The sequence below is a fragment of the Gasterosteus aculeatus genome, chromosome 16 (genome assembly GCF_964276395.1).
Source record: "Gasterosteus aculeatus chromosome 16, fGasAcu3.hap1.1, whole genome shotgun sequence".
In the NCBI taxonomy this organism is placed as follows: domain Eukaryota; kingdom Metazoa; phylum Chordata; class Actinopteri; order Perciformes; family Gasterosteidae; genus Gasterosteus; species Gasterosteus aculeatus.
The window spans coordinates 4,225,978-4,247,671 of record NC_135704.1 but is presented as its reverse complement, the minus strand read 5'-3'; the positions used below and the strand labels follow the sequence as shown (position 1 = coordinate 4,247,671).

The 21,694-nt window shown below is 46.8% G+C and overlaps 1 protein-coding gene across 1 annotated transcript in view; it reads left to right on the top strand.

Moving 5' to 3' along the window:
• Window positions 1–288: 288 nt before the first annotated feature.
• The window catches only part of klf7b (Kruppel like factor 7b), a 60,696-nt gene continuing 39,290 nt past the window's right edge, over window positions 289–21,694 (top strand). The window contains exon 1 of the mRNA XM_040201650.2: window positions 289–897. Coding sequence (XP_040057584.1) covers window positions 796–897 — 102 coding nt within the window. The 5' untranslated portion in view covers window positions 289–795. The remainder of the gene's footprint in view (window positions 898–21,694) is intronic.

Below are 21,694 nucleotides of genomic sequence, written 5' to 3'. Positions count from 1 at the left end.
AAGAATGCAGAACGCTTTTATATAGCCCTCTAAAAATAACTCACCCCCATCGCTGCCATCTAGGGCCGGACTCCCAGCCTCCCGCAGCCAATGGCAGTCCCCGCCTCCACGGAAGCCCCGCCCCTCCCCCTCAGTCTCAGCGCCTCCTTAATTGGATGCTAGTGACATCATCAACCCTATTTACCTTATTAGGTCACGCATGAAATTGACTGACAGGTGGCTCCTCCCTAGCCCATCAGCCCCCCCCAACTCCCTCCCCTCTCTCTCTCTCTCTCTCTCTCTCTCTCTCACTCTCTCTCTCACACCCTCTCTCTCGCGAGCGCGCTGGTCGCCCGTATTGCAGCGTGCTCCGGTCTGCTGCTGGTGGAAAGCAAACCTGGCAACCTGGCAGCTCGTACGGAGACCGACTGGCAATCTGGCAATGCGGAAATAGATCTGCTGCCCCCCCCCCCTCTCTCTCTCTCCGGCCTCCCCCCCCCCCCCCCCCCCCTCCCACGCCCCCTCCGTGCGCGGACTGAGGAGAGAGGCGTGACGGCGCGAGCAGAGAGGAGAGGGGAGCGCATTGATAAAAAAAAAAATAATAATCAACTCTTTCCTTCCTGTGAGCTTTTTTTATTTTTTTATTCAAATGCTCAGGTGCGCTGAACTTCACCAGCTTGGATTTATTTCCCCCCGACGTTCGCTTAGTTGTTTTCAACCTGACGCGAAGGAGAGAAGAAGTGCGTTTTTTAATCGTTTGGATTCCGGACTTCTGCACTGACTTTTCCCTAGTTTTGTTTTGTTTTTTCATCAAAAATGGACGTGTTGGCGAATTACAGTATTTTCCAAGAACTGCAACTCGTTCACGACACTGGTTATTTCTCCGCGATGCCTTCCCTGGAGGAGAACTGGCAGCAGGTCAGAAATGATGCGCTTTCTCTTCCTTTTCCGGGAAATTGGAGCGGGTTAGAAACCGGGATGAAATACCACGCGTGCGCTGGTCGCTGTCTTTCTGTGTGCGTGTGCGTGTGTTCATAGTGTTTTGCGTCAGCAGAGCGCTCAGCGGCAGCGGCCCGGCGTAGTTTTTCCGCTCACTTGGAACACGGCGAGGTCCGCTGACAGGAGAAAACACACATACACACAGAGAGAGAGAGAGGGGGAGAGAGAGGGGGAGAGAATGGGAGAAGGGGGCGAGGAGGAGGGAGACCAGGGACAGGAGACAGACAGCTTTACGCACCCATGCAACTAATGGAAAAAAAACATTCTTCTTTTTTAAATGCGTAAAAACCATCGCACTCCCCGAACATTTACGCACGCGCCCCCTTAACTACACGCACGTTTTAACACACACACACATTTAATCAATGATGTAAAAGCAGGAAGGTGAAATCCCTCTTGATGATAACCGGATAGTTTGAAAGAGAATGAAGATAGTCTTGACGCCTGATTTGATTGACAGTTGATGCAGTGAGAGCGCACGAGGGGAACGTGGAGGGATTTCTGTTGTGCAGCCGGAGCTCATGATGAAGAATGCAGCTCGTATAATGCCGCTGATCTCACCACTGATACACCAGTCCGACCGCTTGATGTGTTTGGAGTGGTCACACACACACACACACACACACACACACACACACACACACACACACACACACACAGTCTGTGGAAGATGGACGCATGCTTAATAGCAAGTGACTTGTCTTAAATAATATATCCACATCTGCCGCCGTTTGTTTGCAGATAATCCTGGTGAATAATGCATGATGAGCCACTATGGAACGTATAGCAGCCTGAGAGGCATCGCCGTCGTTGGGACACGCTCCGGTCTACAGAGTAGCACATCTCACCACGTGGTGTCTTTTTGTGGTCTGCGGGAGTTCGAAGTGTTGAAAAGGACCTTCTTTTTTTCTCTCGCTGGCTTTAGACTGGAAATGAGAATTAAATAACCTAAGATTAGGTGATACAAATTGTTTCCCCACGGGTCTCCTTCTCTTTGAACTCGGGAAATAGGATCTGTTAATTGGAAGCCATCTTCGGCCATGTGTGCGAAAGTGTTTTGCCACCTTTTTTTTTTTTATATGCCATTTAATTTTCTGTGAACCAATACACTGAAAGTCTTTGTCCCAGCATGTGACACAGTCCACTGGGACGGGGCTGGTTCATTGTGTGTATTCAAAAACGCTGGACTGTTTGTGTGTGTGTGTGTGTGTGTGTGTGTGTGTGTGTGTGTGTGTGTGTGTGTGTGTGTGTGTGTGTGTGTGTGTGTGTGTTTATAGTCCTGAATTGAGCCCAGACTGCATCTCTTCGCCCCGACTGTCTTACTGACACAAATTCACACATTGCCTCGTCCTATTTTTAGCCCCAACAGCACATGTTTCATCCCGTGTAAATCACTTCCCCTCCGTCTGTAATCATTTTGTTAAACCACCGAGACGTTTCATATTTCACAAGATGGCCGGAAAAGCTGATTTTAAGGAGGCGAATGTAAAGCTGCAGCGGGAAACTTATTCCACTCGGTTTATCCACAGTTTTTATTTACAGTAAACAGTTTCCCATGTCGACAAGTGAACACGAACGAGGCATCTTGTTCAGAAAGAAACAGTAGAATGTCTCCCGTTCGGCGTGAGAGGATGAAGCGACTTGAGTGCAACGAGTTCCTTGTTCATTTGTGTCCCCACGTGTCGTTACCTTGGCAACAACTTGGGGAAATTGGAATGTGATTATATTTGATTCAAATATACTTATTTGTGTTCTTATCTAGAATTTTTTAAGAAGAAGTAGTTTTTACATTCATTGCGTGCTGAATGCTAATGTTGCTTTAGGCACTTTTTTACCCCCTTCTGTTGGTGGAGGCTAGCAGTTTGCACTCGCTTCCCATCTTTGTGCTAAGCTAGGCTAACGGCCTCCCTTCGATGCATTGGCAAGAGGTGAAACAGACATTGATTTTCTCATCCGACCATCGCATACGTGCGTCATTATTACCTTTGGGATTATTTGTGCGTCTCCATTTCACGCGTAGGAACCACTTTGTGAGCTTTTAACACGCTTTAACGCGGAGAGCGTGTCCTGACACAACCCCGGCTTCTCAGACAGCCTCATGCTGCTAAGCAAAAATAATGGGAAAAGATGTGTTTCGTCCATTTCATCGGCTCTAGTGGGAACAGTTTCAGAGAGCGGAGACACACACACACACACACACACACACACACACACAGAGCAGACGCACGCACCCATCTTTTCGTCTTTTCCACTCTTGTTCCTTCTGTCTCCCCTTTATCCCCTCATTCAGTCCATCACACACACACACACACACGCACACACACACGCACACACATGAACACGCGCTCGGCTGGCATGCACTAATGGAAAGCTATGGTCTGGCAGGACTCATCCCGCCACTTTCGACAGTAATTGGCCGTTTGCTGTCAGACGGACGGAGAAACAGACACACACTCGGCCAAACACACACAAATGCACGCGCTCACACACACAAACACACGCGCGCACACACGAAAACAACCAGGTTTGTGTGTGTGTGTCGTTGTCTCCCTTGTCTGTCCCTGCATCACTGCGTGTCTTTGATTCCTTGTAGCGACTTCTTTTATCAGCTGGCTTGCATCATTGCTGAACGTGTAGAAAACACAATCTCACTCTCTCTTTCTCTCTCACACACACACACGCACACACGCACACACACACACACACACACACACACACACACACATTTCTCACCTGTCTATCAGCCTTGTTGCCTCTGACAGTCAGAGCCCATGTTCTGCATATAATTGCTGCATCTTTGCAGGTCTGAAATGATGTGATGGGCTTTAGGGATGTGTGTGTGTGTGTGTGTGCGCGTGTGTGTGTGTGTGTCTGTGGAGTGTCCAGGATAAAATGGAAAACCCAGACATCCCAATTAGATATAATCCATTTATTTCAAAGCAGAGCCCTGCCAAAGTCTGATGAGTTGGAGGGGAAAATAGAGCGTGACTACAAAGGGTCTCAGGAGATGGAAACCGAAGCGGAGGTGTGTTTGTTTCTCGGGTTTGTTGTGAGTAAACATCTGCATTTACGGATTCCTGCTGAACGGTAAATGGACGCGCTGCAGACCGGCTCCCTCCGCCACCGTCTCGTCTCGTCCCTCGGTTTATATGCTCTGCATGTCTGTGCTTCCTCTCGGGCTGATTGATTCATTTGCAGTGGCGGCGTTACAGCACGGCGCGAGACCCACCGCCGCGGCGTCACAGATACACGGCGTCTCCATTAGGCCCGACAAGCCTGCAGAATGCAGCCCTGCATCTTGTCCTGCGGAGCGGCGGCTGTCAGTGGAGCGGCGGCGGCGGACCGTGGCCGGTTCTCCCGTCCAGTCCTCGCGAGCATTTCAACAACTGATTGCTTGTCCTTCCACATTAAATCATCCAGTTCTAGAAGATGAACAAAAGCCGCGGTCAAATATGATGAACGCCATCGTTTCATGTCTCTGTAACTATTAATAACACGATACTGTGTCAGTCACCCTGAACACATCAACTCATTTCACTAGCTGAGGAAATACTGACACGTAGTTTACACTTTTTTATCATTAATTATTATGCATTAGACATGCTTGTGTATTGTTATGATTATGATCATTATCATGATTTAGATTATTTACTGCATCCCTGTTGGTATTGATTGCAACATTCTGGAACCAACGCTATATTCCATAAACACATTTCATACCAGACTGAACGTAATGCTGTAACCTCACAACGCCGCGTCACATGACATCACAACAACGCTACGTTTACTGTTGTTTCCACACGGCGGCTCTCCTGCGTCACGTGTGTCACATTAACGCGTACAATGCCAACATGGTTTTTGGGAGATTGGTCCGCATTACTTTCATCACCGACATATTCTGGCAACACATTTCAACAGTTAATTGGAAGAATGAAATTTGCTCCATGTCGTTTGTACTTGAACATTATAGTCGCACTTATATCAATGATCATAACAGTCTGCTGGCTGTGCAGCTTCTCGCGTGCGGCGTCTCTTCTCCTCGGTGACCTGTTGACCCCACTGCGAGGACCACTGCATGGACGCCCTCCTTTCTCTCTCTCTCTCTCTCTCTCTCTTTCCCCGAGGTTCGAAGCCGCGATTTGGAAGTTTGACAAGATAATGAATTGCGATGCACGCTGCAGTTTTTCACATTTCACAGCCCAGTAACTCTGTACGGGGGGACGGGGAGGGACGGGGGGGGAGGGAGGAGTAAATAAGTGGAGGAGAGAAGGAGGGAAGGAGAAAGCAGCGGTAGACACCAAACAGCAGGGACAGGGACAGGCAGGGAAAAGGCAGTCGGGGAGACTTTCTTCACCCCATCGCCTCGTCGTGTCCGTCTGGCCGTCCTTCCTGCGTTGCCACAGACCACTTACGCAATTGTCTGGTCCGCGGCTGCTTCCTCAAAGTCCGACCCGGCGGAAGAAAAGAGGAAGACGAGAGAGGAAAAAAAACGAAGGAATGGAGAGAAAAGGTGGAAAGAGACGACGCAGAACTAAGAGGGTCGCAGAGGAAGAACGGAAGACGGCTCATTATTTCCTCTCAATGTCTAAAAGAAAAACCTTTTTAAAACTCACTTTAGAACTTTAGTCATGATATTCTCCTGATTATAAACGTCTATTGAGGAGGATGCAACTTGTCGTGTATAAATGACAACATGCTGGTTCTATATTTTCAATGTAATGAGCTGCTTTTCTGGTATAATTTAAATGATTTAGGCCTCGTTGACTCTGAAGCGTAGTCTACAATGGGGAACTTCTTGTTCCTTTAAGTTTTAATGGCTCTGACTCTTCATCGAGCGTCACACCAAGAGGCCAAAGCTTCCACTTGTGATTCTAGTGATTCATCGTCTGCAAATACCAGGATTTCAACACGCTTAATACACACGGTCAAGGCCCGATTTATGGAAATTAAACCTAAAGCAGAGGTTTGTTAGTGAAAGTCGATGCGTTGCTCCACAGCCGATACAAGTGTCAATAAAATCAGATTTCCTTTGGATGTAACTGTCAGAAGTGATGTTTTTTGCAGTCATAGTTTCACAGGTTTGACACTTTAATGGTCTTTTTTCGGGGGGGCGGGGGACGGGGAAGGGGAGGGGGGGGGCGCGGGACCCATTGTAGCCGTCAAAAATGACCCACAAACAACAACTTTGGAGTTGCAACAAGGAGGCTGACATGGTTTTATTCAGCTGCTCGCGGTTTCCTTTTCCGAAGTGAACCCGCCAGGCTCAGGCGGTCTCTGTGTGTCGGCCCCGTGATGGACTGGCGACCTGTCAAGTGTGACCTGCCTCCTGCCCACTGCATGCTGGGACTGACTACAGCCCGCTGTGACTCTGAGCACGACAAGCTGTACAGGAAACGGATGGATGGGGGTCTGAAAATATGATTTCGCTGCACATTATGAGGCGTTCCTTTGAGCATTTTTGGTGGCCATTCCTCTTAGATTCTTATCCAGTGACTTCAACAACAAAAGAACTGTAAAATAAGTCCCGTCTGTAAAAGCAGAGCTTCCAGCGCGGAAGCTGGTGCCATTATTACCCTCAATATGAGCCGCTTTAATCACTGCATTCATTCATTCACAAACGCGATTGTCGTTTTGTCCTCGTTATTTGAAATGACTTGAGTGAACGACACACGCGCACATTTGCCCGCGTGACACTTATTCAATAAGTGAATCAGGCCCTTTGGTGGCAGAGATCAGACGAGGGAGCGAGCAGTCAGACCGGCCGCTGCAGGAAAGCAGAACAAATGAACAGTTGGAGGGAGCTGATACTGTGAAAGCTGAAGCCCTGATCTTTCGAGATGAGTGTGTGTGTGTTTTTTATTTCTCCTTATGGAGGGAAACTCTCCAGCACTCTCTAGTTTACAAGGCGATCTACGCCTTCATCTCGGCGCGCCGGCCTTTGTGGAGCACCACTCTGTTAGAGGGAGAAGCGACATGGCAGGAGTCGTGCTCGTGTGCGGTTTTTACCTTCTGCTGGACGAAATAACTGACGTATCCGTGTTAATCTCTGTGGTTTAGAGCCACGGCGTTGAGCCTATAGTCTATCAGAGAAAGAGTGCTGTCGCACCGCTGCAGGGCTGCTGTGTCAGCTGGACACACATATCCGGTACTGTAGTCACTGGTTAAATGGTACCACAATGCATAATCACATTACCAAAAGAGGCAAACAGCCAGGATTATATTTAAAGAGTTACATTGTCGTGGAATTACTTGCATTTGTGATCACGTTTTCAAAATGTCCGTTTATCTCTCAGGTTGACAGTTTTTTAACCTTGACCCAAATAATGTATTTTATTTCCTTGTATTTTATTGAGTTGAAAATATAATACTTTGGGGAAAAGGGAAGAGCCGTGTGTCTCCAACAGGTTAGCAGTGTGTACAAACATATTCATCATGTCTAACTTGCACGCGTTGGAGACAAGAGGACCAAACTATGAGGATTACAGGAAGATTAAAGTGTTGCTGTATTTGTCTTCGGTACAGTTTTCACTTCATTTCTAACTGCCCTCTTTTCTCTCGTGACACTGGATTTAGTGGTCAAACACACTTCAGTGGAAGTTATTTCACAACAGGACAGTGTTTGATTTCATTCTTTCTTATGAAGAGGAATCCTCCTGGAGATCACAGGCTGAGCTGTGTTGACACACACACACACACACACACACTCAGGTGCGTTGCGTTGTGTTGTGTGCGTTTGTGTGTCCCTACATCCTGCTGAGCCAGTGTTTGCGGACCAATTGGCTCAGGGATGAAGCCTGGTGACCTGGCATCCCTCCAACCAACCCCCCCTCGTCCTCATCCTCAGCTCACCCAGCGCTCACTCGCTGTCTCTGGCTTTCTCCTCCCTGCAAACCTTTTGTCCATGCGCACATACAAAAGCCTAAGAATTACCCCAAAGTAAAGAGTATACCTGAGGAAGAAGTTGTGAAAATAACCCCCACCATTGAAATGAACTGTATTCTTTCCATGATGCTGAAAATCCGTATAGGGTTTAGTTTTAGTTGATAAACATTGATTCATATTTCAATTTGCAGACTTTCAGTCTTTGGCAAAGAGTCTAATATCTGCACATCTGGTCCTAAATACGCTCTCTTCCTGTCTCTTTAGTTCTCAGGTCCTGTGCTGCACCAACAGCCACCAGTACAGCACGCGCGCGCGTGTGTGTGTGTGTGTGTGTGTGTGTGTGTGTGTGTCTGTGTGTGTGTGTGTGTGTTTTGGTAATGACATCATTCGTAGTGTGCAAAGGATGTTGACAGTGGCAGAGGATGTGCATGTATGTGTGCTAGCTTGGCACAGAACAGCATTCAGGATGCGCACACACACACACACACACACACACACACACACACACACATTTGTCGACATTTCATTTTGCTCTTGAGATAGTTTAAAGTAAGTTGAGCCCTTTGTATTTTGATCCCGATACGTTCACCACCACCTCTCCGCATGCAGTTTGAATAAGACCAGCGTGCCCTTGTAACTTAACATTGTAATTGTGTAATTGTGTGTCCTCTCAGATTGTTCCCCAAGGCGTAGCATCAAAGCCGAGCACAGGACCTGCCTTTAAAGGGAGCTCATGACATTTCTTTGGCATGGGAGCCAAACAATAGTGCATGTTGTTTGCCAGAATCTTTTTCGGGATTGTCCCACTTGATGAAAGGTAAAAAGCATAGCCTGCTTTCTCGTCCACTTTACTTTTTATACATGGAATCATATTGTGTAAAAGCTATAGAAGACCTCTGAAAGTCTCGGCCAGTCAAAGTGCGTCTTCATAAAACCAGGTCCCGCTGAACTGCTTCATTTGGGATGTGTGTTTCTGTGTGTCCGTGTGTGTGCGTTTGTGTTGTCTTGAGAGACATAGTTGCAACAAGGATGGGGCGTGTCAGCATCCATTGGGTCTTTATGCATGCTTGGGTAGTGTGCGTGTGTGTGTGTGTGCCGAGTGGGAACACAGTAAATGGGTCACATGCAGTGGAGGCGGATGACCTTGGGAATTTGTCCTGTTTTTCTTTACGAGTCTGCCAACGCAGTTCTTTGTCTCAGGGAGACGGAGGTAGAAATACAGCGACTTGCGCTAAAGGAGGTTTGTAGAGACAAAACTCTTATCCGCACTTTTAGAAGGAAGTTTCCACTTTAGAGCTTTTGTCTGGCTCCCTGTCTTGATGCACAAGGACGCATACACACGACAACCAATGACCTCACGCCAGGCGACAACCTTTTGTGCTCTAAAAGTGACTTGAACTTGCATTCTTTCTCACGGCCAGCAGGGGGCGACTGTTCAAGTCAGATTGCATAGACGTCTATCAGACTTCTCACCTGATTTATTACCTCAGTGAATATAGTCAACATCAGATTATGGTGGCTGTAATTTCTGTTTTAAAGTCTTCGGACAAGCACGATGAGGGCATGGCCATGTAAGACAACTTCTACAGGGGACTTTTGGTTGTAACTAAGGACACGAGAGTGCGTACCACATGGTGTCCACATTCAACCTCGTGGCCTTTCTCCAGCCGTCTTTGACGTCGTTGCATGTGTTTGAAGTGTTCAACACGAGCTCGCACCTCCTCCAACTGTCTTCCCATCAAAGCCCTCACACGCGTAGCGTTCTCGCCAGTGTCGCGTTCTCTCTTCGGCGTTTTCCTCTGGCTCTCATTGGCTGGATCCACCTGATCCGATCGCTGGATATCAAACGGAAAATGAAAAGCAGCTGCTGTGCAACGTTAAATGTCTGAGTCACTAACGGAGTCTAAATCATCATGTCGTTTCCTCTAATGTGTTTCCTGCTGCAGCTTCTAATGATCCGACTTTGGAACTAGAACATTCCTCATCGGATCATTTAGTTTTTCTTCATGATGTCTTACTGAAGAGAAAGAAACCCCTCCTATCCAATTACTATCACTCTGAAATATTTCCTTCTATCCTTCATTTCCTATTCCCCGATACACAAGCCCATATTGATTACTATTTAATATTCAAATGGTGGCTCATCAAGTCACTATTTCAAAACGTTTGCGACAACTGCATGTTATGCAAGTATTTAAAAATGAGGCCAGCTGTGCACAGCTGTATGTGGACTAGTGTGTGTGGCGGCGTCTGGCCCAGCAGTGCCCTGCCTGCTATACTGGGATATGTGGGTCGTCAGCTATTTTAATCCACAATGTTGTCAGCAATACCTGAGGGAATGGACAAGTGCTGCAGTGTGTGTGTGTGTGTGTGCACGTACATACGTACTTGTACGCAGACAGGAACAAAGAGACAAAGCAGAGAAAGGCGGCGTGTGATGGCTCGATCACAACGTTGTTTCTCGGTGGTTTTCGCTTGGTGGAGCAGCTGGTACACGAGGAGAGAAACTCCTCCACGACCTTCTCAAGTAAGGATTCCAGTCGCCCCGATGCCGCCGTCGATCCAAAACTCCGTTTAACTAAATGTTAACTTGGAAGCGTAGAGAGTAAAAGCTGCATCTTGCTCGGCCCTCTCGCCCCGGCAGGGCGGCTGATCACACGATACACGTGTTGTTATTAACGCACTGTATCTCTCTGACATGTTTATGGCTAGATGATTGCACAAATAAAAGCCAGTGATGAGATCGGGGAGGTGGGGGTGGGGGGGGTCATAAATGCAACCTCTTAACTGAGGCCGCGGCTGCATCGAGGCCCCCGAGGCAACTCGCTTGTTTTTGATACGTCGTTGGTGGAGAAGTGTAAAACCAGAAATGATATCATTGATTGCACAGTCAAAGTCGGCCCCCGGGTGGGCTCGATGAGGTGGGATACAGGCTGCATGGATTGCAGTTAAAGGTCCGAGGTCTGTGTATTCAAGGCCCCAACCCCTACTACTAACATTACTACTACTAGCAGTACTCCTACTGTACTACTACTACTAGTCGCTACATCCCGGCAGGCCTGAAAAGTGTCTTTTGAACAGTCTTTGTCCTCTGGGTGACTTTTTTTTTTCCAGCCACCTTTGAGCGTGGACATCTTTGCATTATTTTTTGAAATGAGTGTGTTGATTGTCCCCCAGTCCAAGTTACAAAAGCTGCAGAGAGACGAGACGGGAATTCCAGAGCAAAGACAAAAAGATGCATCTTCAGATTCGTGCACGTTGGATGTTGACGTGGCCTCCGGTTTCCTGCTGGATGAAAAGCAAACTTCACTTTGATGCCATTCGTGGAGATGACATGCGTGTGCGTGCGTGCGTGCGTGTGTGTGTGTGTGTGTGTGTGTGCGTGTGCATCGAGGGCAGAGGCGATATATTTGAATTATTTAAGGGTGAACTGCAGGACACAGCAAAGTGGAGAAAGAGGGTGTTTCTCTTTCACCCCCAAGACAACTTTCCAATTCAGAGAATGCCTGTGTGGCAACGCACGCACACACAGCACACACACACACAATCATGTATGACTCATGCGTCACCAGCTTTGCTTTCCAGAAAGGCCAATGAGATCAGTTGCTTCCTCAAAATACAAAGACCTCAGGAGATAAAGAGGAGAGACGGAGGGAGAGACCCTGGTGTTTAAAAAAGAAAAGGTGTGACAGCAGAGGCCTCCCTGGAGTCACACACACACACACACACGCACTCCATGTCCACACTGACTCCATCTTAGGCGTAGAGCCTGAGCAAATAGTGAAGGCTACTCTCTTCATACGCATACTTCCTGTTTAAAATGTTTGTTAACCATATTGACGGTTAGTGACTCTCTAGCATACGCATCACCATGTTAAGCATCGCTGAGGAATAAAGAGCAGTGGAGCCTCATGACGCAACAACCAGTTACAGAGACTTCATGCTGCTTTCCTTTAAGAGTCTGTGAACTCACATTAGTGGTTTCTAAGAAAACGGATGAGACACAAATGTTCTCCTCTTTGCGGTCTGAACCCTTTTAGATGGCTTGTGTGTGTGTGTGTGTGTGTGTGTGTGTGTGTGTGTGTGATTAAACCGATATGAAGCAGCATAAAGCTTCTTGTTTGTATTCTTCTTAATCCTTTATCCAGTAAAGTCCCATTATTAAGTCCCAAGGCGGTTACACAGAACAATACACAATCGAAAGCCCTCCTTGTGAAATGATGCCTGTCACTGATAAAGGGCCAAAGGAGCTAAAAAGCAGATTCAGCAGATTCGTTTACCATGAAACACAACTTCTGTAATTCAGTTTCCTTCTGGAGACACTTAGGAAGGGAACAGGAAAACTTAATTTATGTCGTCAGGTTCTTTTTGAAGGTTTTTTTACGCAGTTGTCTGAACAGTTGAAATGACTCAGTGGGATTAAGATGGTTCGCTGCTCTTTGTGCAGTTTTACAGCTCATGTTGATCCAAAACAACTCCATGAAATGTACACAGGTACTCGAATTCCTGGGACAGCTTGAAATCGTATTGGTGATTGAATGTCACCGCATGGAACATAATGACTACTTTAATAATCCGCATATGATTTAAGCCCATTTTTTATTTATATGTAGTTCATTACAGACACGGACATGAATGAATTTAAAGGAGTGGAACATAAATGGAGGGATCAGCTGCTGCTCTGTCTTAATGGGTTGACCCTCTCTGTGTGCGTGTGTGTGTGTGTGTGTGTGTGTGTGTGTGTGTGTGTGTGTGTGTGTGTGTGTGTGTGTGTGTGTGTGTGTGTGTGTGTGTGGTGATGGGGTGGAGGAGGGACAATGTGAGGGATGAGGTCATTCTCCTGTGTGAGCATGCGTGACTCTGTGTGCACGTGAAACAAAGGCAGTTGGGAGTGCGTGTGTGTCTAAGTGATGACCTCACTCGTTTTGCATTTATTTATGATCAGTGTGTGTGTGTGTGTGTGTGTGTGTGTGTTACTCACATTGTGGGGACTACATGTAAGTCTCCATAACATAAATCATTCAATATTAGGGAGAGGACTTGGTACGAGGGGGGGTATGGTTAGGGGTTAGCCAGATAGTCCCCAGGTAATGTTATATATTTAAGCCACTTGACAAAGGACCTGGTATTTTTTAATCTATTCAACTATAATTTGTATATCAGCGGAGAGCAACGTGACACAAAATACCTTTTGTGGGGTTCTTAGAACATGTCCAACGTTTTCGCAGTCCGATACCAAAGTGGGGGGTCAGTCTGGAATTCAATAAATTAATAAATAAATAAAATCCGCTTCGACGAGTGCGCATCCGCCCGCAGCGACTACCCCCCCCCTCCGTCGCCCGCTCTCGCCCTCACAAAGTAGTAAACACTAAATGTTTTTAGTTTCCTGCAAAAAAAATCAATGACCTCGTCTGAAAAAAAACCTCATCAGTATTCTTTCAGTAGGAAGATCCGCCGTCTTCTTATTATGAAGAGCAGCTCAACAGAAAGATTCGCTATCAGCGCATTTTTCACCTTCATGTTTTATGGACATGCAACAGTGAAAGAGGAGTTCAGATGGAGTTTGTGAGCCTCTCTGGAAGCAGCATGTGTCTGCCAGGTGATGTTGTCTCATGAAGCCCTGCACTGGACTCAGCACACAGATGTGCGCACAGATGTGGTTTGCTGGAGTGAAAATAAGAGGCCGCTTTGCATAAAGTGGTTAAATCTTCCCAAACCGAATAAGATAGATGGATAGATACTTTATTGATCCCTCAAGAGGGAAATTTTGGTATCACAGCAGCATGTACAGGGAAGAAAATAGAATAAAAAGATACACATTATATACAATATAATAAGAGAAATATTAAATTATTAAATTAAATAAACTAAAACTGAAACAAAAGAATAACCTTCCAAAAGAGACAATAATAATAATTTGTAAACGGAGAAGAGGAAGAGCAGCAACATCACAGCAGTACAGGGTTGTTATTGTCATTATTTAGCCAGGGATGATTTATTGTAAAGTGTTATCGCACTGGGCAGGAATGATCTCCTGTATCGGTCCTAATAAGGAATAAGTGACGGTTTTGCCTTTTGTTCCGCCTCCAGAAAGGTCGTCGCTGACACTTGTGGTGGCTCACGGCGAGATGTGGCCTCGCTTTTAGAATCCATCCACTCTGACTTTCCAGCGGGGCCGAAAGCCGAGACGCCTCTACTACGTCTCTACATCTCTATACTACGTCTCTACTACGTCTCTACGCCTCTACTATGTCTCTACGTCTCTACGTCTCTACTCTACGGCTCGTGTGTTGGTTTAAATCTCTCTCTCTCTCGTGCTCTGCTTGCCTTTGCTTCTGTAAACACTTCTCCAAACATCATCTGCCGGACAGCAGTGTTGTTGACTCTCCGCCTCCGATACTAATCGCCAGGTCCTCTGCAAAGTCTCTTTGTTATCTCAGTGGGAACCACAGCGGAGAGGATCACGCATCGGGTCACGTGAGGATCACGCATCGGGTCACGTGAGGATCACGCTTCTCAGCGGAGGACAGTGTCGAGGTTCCGCCGCAGAAAATGTGCTAATCAAGCATCCAGATGAGGGCCGGATCCATTGCATGTTATCGTATTGTCATCGGGACGTCACATCTGGATCGCTCCTCCCACAAAGCTGAGAGCACAGCTGTGTGCAAGAATCAACGGCTGTGGACGTGAGTCTGCAGAGGAGACCCTTAAATGGTATTTGTGCGTACTTCTGATCTGTTGCGAGGACAAAAGATGCAACTGGTTGAGACTTTCATATACGATCATTTTCACAAATATCAGTTCAGTACTGAGTTGTAATGTTTGTTTTACACGTTCTGCTAATCAGGGCTTCAGTCAGGTCCAATGTTCTCCTCACATGAGAGAGAGAACACTCACATCCACTCATCATTTCCTTCTGTTTGTTTTTTCATTCTGAAAATCAACTTGATTTGGATCAAAGGCCTGAAATGCGTTTTTACCTGAACATCATCCTGGACCCTGTGTTCACTCATCGGTTTCCCCCGAACATCAAAGACGCCGTCTGTGGTGCGAGCCGGCAGACGGGCTGCAGACAGAGGCCGCACACACACACAGTGCACGGCAGCAAAGTGACCTTGCACGGGGGGAAAGGTGACGATCCTCTTTGTGTGCGCTGTGAGTGTCTGTGTGTGTGTGTGTGTGTGTGTTTGTTGTTCTACTCCATCTCCTCCCGCCTCTCGTCACGTCTGCCGTTGTTCGCCTTGCCGGCTGCTTTCCTTTGGTCCTCTCATCGCTCCGAGCAATGAAGATTAGCTTGGCACATGGTGCACGCACGCACACACACACACACACACACACACACACACAATCCAGCGTCTTATAACAAGCTGTTAACCCCCGTTTAGAAGTGCGGCCTTTGAATCGGCTCGGTGAAAGGGAGTGTAATCCGTGCCGGACGATTTAATGGTAATCTCCATATCCTGATTAGATTACACACACACACACACACACACACACACGTCGTCTGGAACACTTCTAAAGGAACTGAATTGAAACCAAATGTCATTGATGTAAGCAGGAGATGTCTTTATATCTTCTGTAATTTATTTATTTTCTCCGTTCTCGGGTCATTCAGAGTTTTTGATGCTTTGTTCTTATTTTCTTTTTTAAGGATAATGCATCGTCAGGACGGCCTACAAAGACCATTGTTGTTGTTGATGTCTTTTTATAGCACCGTTTCTTTTATGCTTTGGTAACTGACAGTACAGAGTGAAGTGCAGAAATGCCTTCATACATCCGACATTCTACTATATTTTTAGACTGATTCTAAACGTCAAATAAACCTTTTTAGTGTCGCCGGTTCACTCGTTTACTCAAATGATGTTTCACACGTTCCCGTTCGAGGGTCTGGCTCTCCACGGATAATGAAAAGGGGAAGTAAGTGTCAATAAATGTGTGAACTGATCTGTGTATGCAGAGTGGGTACAGCGCTGTATATCTGATGTCTATTCCATTAAAACACAGTTAACAGCGTATCACCTAGAAATGTGTCCTCTGTATCCATAGAGACACACCTCCAACACCCTCTGGGATTTGTTCATTCCGTGCCAACACAATCTGTAGTGTTGTTTTCATTTGAACAGATATCTTCTAATTCTTACATTTTTATTTTTTTATTCTTTTATAATTTATTGTTGTGCACCGTTCCAGGCTGCTAAGGACACTCTTTAGGAGACGTAGAGTCTCACTTCCATTAATTGACATCATGAATCATTCAAATCAGTCGGGTCAAACCCGCGCTGGAAGGTAAACAGATGTGATATTATTATTCTAATATGTCTATCTGCCGTGTGTGTTCAATTTAATCTGCTCCATCTGTTCTCAATAAAATATATGATGGCGAAAGTCTGTCAAGTTTTTGGTGCTGTGACCTCCACGCACGGATCCACCGGCTCAGCGAGCAGCGGGGCGGCTGTTTGCACACTACTGCTGACACACACACACACACACACACATGAACCCAGCAATCATTAAATGAATGTATTCTTCAGACTGCAGGCTGTCAGCAATATACCATGAATACATCAGGGGGTGAAAGTCAGCATGTGTGCTGTGCAGTCTGTCTTCACACACACACACACACACACACACACACACACAGCACCAGGGCACTGACATCATATATAAACACCATCATCATGCAGAACATCATTTAACAGCTTGCGGTGTCTGTTTGCGCTCAGACTGATGTGTGGGTGATAAAAATCAAGCTTGTTGTTCAGGGTCGCCGCCATTTAAAGCTAAACGATCGTCGCCAACAATAACCTCATTTAACGGGATGAGAAATGGCCGCTGAACGCCGGCTCACCAGGGCGACTGCTGTGTGGGCTAATGAGCGCTCTGCCCCTGTGGGGGGGATCAGGGAGTTATTTTCTTAACGTGATGTATTTATTTATATGTCACTATGGGTTAGAAAGGGTTGATCTTATTGCGCATTGACTGGGCAAAGCGCTGCTGTTTGAGGCAACATTTCAATTTGGCCCTTTGGCGGCAATACCATCGACCCCCGGAAGATGCTGTGAACATTCGTGGTCCTCCTTATCAGACTATTTTGACCCCCGAGGTTGAAGGCTTTCCATATTGGGATCTTTCCTGTAGCGCCACTATCAAAAGAAACTTTGTGTTTTTAAGTCTGCATGGATTTGACCCTCGTGACGATGTGAGACGGCCGTTTGAGAGACGACGTGTGCGAACAGCTTCATTCACGAGAAGCCAGTTTGAAAGATAAGTTTAAATCACCATCATAGCCGTCGAGTTCCCAGATCGCTTTTTGGCAAATCAGCTCCTGCTCTTTTTTTGTTCCCTGCAAGTAAAGCGTGCTGCAGCTTGATTGGTCAGCGCTATTCAGTATTTGTTCTTGATTCCAACCTTACGTGATGCCTTAAATGTGACGCCTCTTTTGACATTTTTTTTAGCCGTAATTTGTAGCAACCGCTGTTATTTTAAAATGTCAAAAAAAATTGCCGTTACTTAAATTCTAGACTTCATATGAGAATGTCCGGTAGGTGTTGTGTGTAACAATAGGAACTATAAGTAGGAACTATTGTTTAGTTCTGTGAGTCACACGGACTGTTATTGTGAAACACTGCCTTGTAACCAGACCGAGCACGATGGACCGTACACGCGACGTGAGAATGTATTAAAGTTTACAACCCAGTGAGGTGAGACCTGAAGAGTGTCCTCGTGTTTGTGATTAAACACCGCATTATAACATGGTGGCAGCGGGAGAGGACTCGGTCTGAGTACGTACTGGTTTACTCCGGTCTGAAGAGTGTTAACTGCTGCTAGGTTGAGCCGCTAGCGCGCGACTGCCGTGTGATTCCATGGAGGGACTTAAGCCGCCACAGACGTTGTGTTTGGGCTCCAGCAACCTCTCTAAAACATGGAAGAATTGGAGGGATGAGTTTGTCCTGTATCTGGATCTAACAATGGCTGAAGCTGATGATAAACAGAAGGTAAAACTGTTCAGCTATCTTGTCGGCGAGAGTGGCAGAGAACTTTTGGATACCCTGATGGGCGACACAGCTAGGGATGCATGGAGGATAGAGGACATCGTCACAAAGTTTGATGATCATTGCAACCCCAGTGTGAACGAGATCGTCGAACGCTATTGTTTCTTCACGAGAAATCAGGGCGCCAGTGAAAATATAGACAGTTATGTCACAGAACTGAGACTGCTGGCCAAAACATGCAACTTTGGGACTTTGAGAGACTCGCTCATTCGTGATAGGATTGTGTGTGGTGGTAACAACACGATCATGAGAGAAAGGCTGCTGCGGGAGAAAAACTTGACACTGGACACATGTTTACAACTGTGCAGAGCAGCAGAGCTCTCCAAGGAGAACGTTAAAACCATCACCGGGCCGATGGTTGAAGAGGTGCATGCTGTGCAAGGGGCACAGTACCAGTGGAAAGGCAACAACACAGTGGAGTGTAAATTCTGCGGAAGAACACACGAAAGGACCAAACAGAAATGTCCGGCGTTCGGAAAGAAGTGTGCAAAGTGTGGCAGAGAGAACCACTTTGCAGCCAAATGTAAAGCGAAACCAGACCAAAGGAGGAAGAAAAATGTGAGTACAATAGCAACAGAATATGTGAGTGATGAATATGTTGATATAACATGTATCACTGTGACAGACACTGAGATAGTGGATGCAGTGGAGACGGACTTGGGCAAAGATGAAGACCCAGAGAGAGAACAGGATGTGAAAGATAAAACTGTTAAAGAGGACAGTCAGCTTCTCTATGCTGGTATGCTACTAGGCAAAGACATGGTCAAATTCCAAATAGACTGTGGTGCTAGTTGCAACATCATCCCCATTAACCTGCTGAATCCAGACACCGAGCTGGAACACACTAAAAGTGTACTAGTTATGTACAACAAAAGCAAGCTGAAGCCAATGGGGAAATGTAAGATTAAAATAAGGAATCCAAGAAATCACAAACTATATCGCTTGGAGTTCCAAGTGGTGAACACAGACGGTGCAGTGCCTCTGCTGGGTCGGAAAGCCAGTGAGGCGATGAAACTGATTAAAGTGCACCATGAGAATATCATGGCAATGGACAGTATAATCACAACAGGAAAACCGACAACAGGGTGGACGATGGAACAAATCAAAACAAGGTATGCTGACGTGTTCACTGGAGATGGCTGCCTTGGAGGAAAATACAAGATGGAGGTGGACAGCACAGTGAAGCCGGTGCAGCTGCCAAAGAGACGGGTTCCAGTGGCCCTGATGAAACCACTGAAGGAAGAGCTTAGAGACCTGCAACACAGAGGGATAATCACTCCTGTAGAATGCAGCACAGACTGGATCAGTGCTATGGTGGTAGTACAGAAACAGAATGGCAAGCCAAGGGTCTGTATTGATCCCAAACCCTTGAACAAAGCACTAAAACGCAGTCACTTTCCACTTCCAACCATCGAGGACATCTTACCAGATTTGTCAAAAGCTAAAGTGTTCACAGTGTGTGATGTCAAGAGTGGATTCTGGCATGTACAGCTGGAGGAGGAGTCCAGCTATTTGACAACGTTTGCCACTCCATTTGGAAGGTACAGATGGCGGAGGATGCCGATGGGGATAAGTCCGGCCCCTGAAATATTCCAGAGAAAGCTGACACAAGCGCTGGATAATGTACCTGGTCTGTACATTATAGCGGATGACATCCTGATCACAGGACAGGGGGAGACACAAGAGGAAGCGGAACGGGATCACGATGAAAAACTGAAACAGTTTCTCGACAGATGCAGGGAAAAGAACATAAAATTGAATGCAGAAAAATTCAGACTGCGACAGAAGGAGACCACATACATTGGACACCGCTTGACGACAGATGGACTCAAAGCGGATCCTGAAAAAGTGCGTGCTATCGGGCAGATGCCAGCACCGACGGATGTAAAAGCAGTGCAGAGGCTGATAGGTATGGTTAATTACCTCACCAAGTTTTGCCCACACCTCTCAGACCAATGCAAGGTATTGAGAGACCTGACACACAAGGACAGTGAGTGGACATGGACAACAGAACATGAGGAGGCATTCCTCAACCTGAAAGAGACAATTGCGAATGCTCCAGTATTGAGATATTACAACCCTGAGGAGGAGCTGACAGTACAGTGTGACGCTTCAGACACAGGTTTGGGCGCAGCACTGATGCAGATGGGGAAGCCAGTCGCTTTCGCAAGCAGGGCACTTACACAAACTGAGGGGCGCTATGCCCAAATAGAAAAAGAGTTTTTAGCAGTGGTTTTCAGCATGGAGAAATTCCACCAATACACATATGGCCGCAAAGTCACTGTACAGAGTGATCATAAGCCGTTAGAAACCATTGTACGCAAACCCCTGCTGAGTGCACCCAAAAGGCTGCAAAGCATGATGCTGCGCATACAAAAATATGACTTGGATGTCATTTATGTGCCTGGAAGAGACATGTTACTGGCAGACACTCTCAGCAGAGCCTATCTTCCTGAGAGTACACCGGTGGAAGCTGAGCTGGAGACTGTCAACATGGTGCAACACTTACCGATCTCCTCAGACAGACTACATGACATAAGGTCTGCCACAGAAAAAGACACCACATTGCAGCTTCTCATTAAAACAATGAGCCAGAGATGGCCCAAGGACAAATCACAAGTACCGAGTGAAATCAGGCCTTACTTCTCATTACAAGGAGAATTAAGCCACCAAGATGGAATAGTCTTCAGGGGTGAGCGTGCCGTAATTCCTGACAAGCTGAGATCAGACATCACTGGTCGATTACACTCATCGCATCTGGGTGTTGAAGGATGCCTACGTAGAGCTAGAGAGTGTGTCTACTGGCTGGGCATGAACGACCAGATTAAGACGTATATAGCCAAGTGTGATATCTGCAGGTCAATGGACAATAAACAGCAAAAAGAAACATTGATGTCACATGAGGTTCCAAGCAGGCCATGGGCGAAGGTGGGCACAGATCTGTTTGTGTTTGACAACAAGAACTATCTCATCACTGTGGATTATTGGTCGAACTTTTGGGAAATAGACTACCTGATAGATACCAAATCCACCACAGTGATAAAGAAACTGAAAGCTCATTTTGCCTGCCAAGGCATTCCGGATTCAGTGATGTCAGACAACGGCCCACAATACGCGTCCCAGGACTTCCAAAAATTCTGCGAACTGTGGGGATTTCAGCATGTGACCTCGTCACCTGGCTACCCACAGAGCAATGGCAAAGCAGAATCAGCTGTCAAGACGGCAAAGAGACTTCTCATGAAAGCCAAAGCAGCTGGACAGGATCCTTATCTTGCAATTCTGGACCACCGCAACACACCGTCACAGGGCCTGGATAGTAGCCCAGCACAGCGACTACTCAGTCGCCGTACCAAAACACTGCTGCCAACGAAAGCAACCCTGCTCAGGCCAGAAGTCGTTCAGGTCAGCCAGAAGCTGAAGAACAGGCAGCAACGTCAGGGTACATATTACAACAGATCAGCTAGAGACTTGGACACACTTGCCACGGGTGACTGTGTGAGGATACAGCCACTCCCACCCAACGCTGTCTGGAGACTAGGCAGGGTGCTGAAGCCAGTTGATGGGAGGTCCTATGAGGTTCAGTTGCAATCTGGAAGTGTCATTAGGAGAAATCGCAGACACCTCAGGCGTGCACCTGGTGTGACCTTTAGTGACCCTCTCGATATGGAGATCAGCATTCCCAGTCAGCCACAGGCTGTGAGACAGGAACCTGCAGAGTCTGTTCCTGTCCCCCACGGTGTAGCAACAGAACATACACCCAGAGACACTGGTGGCGGAGACAC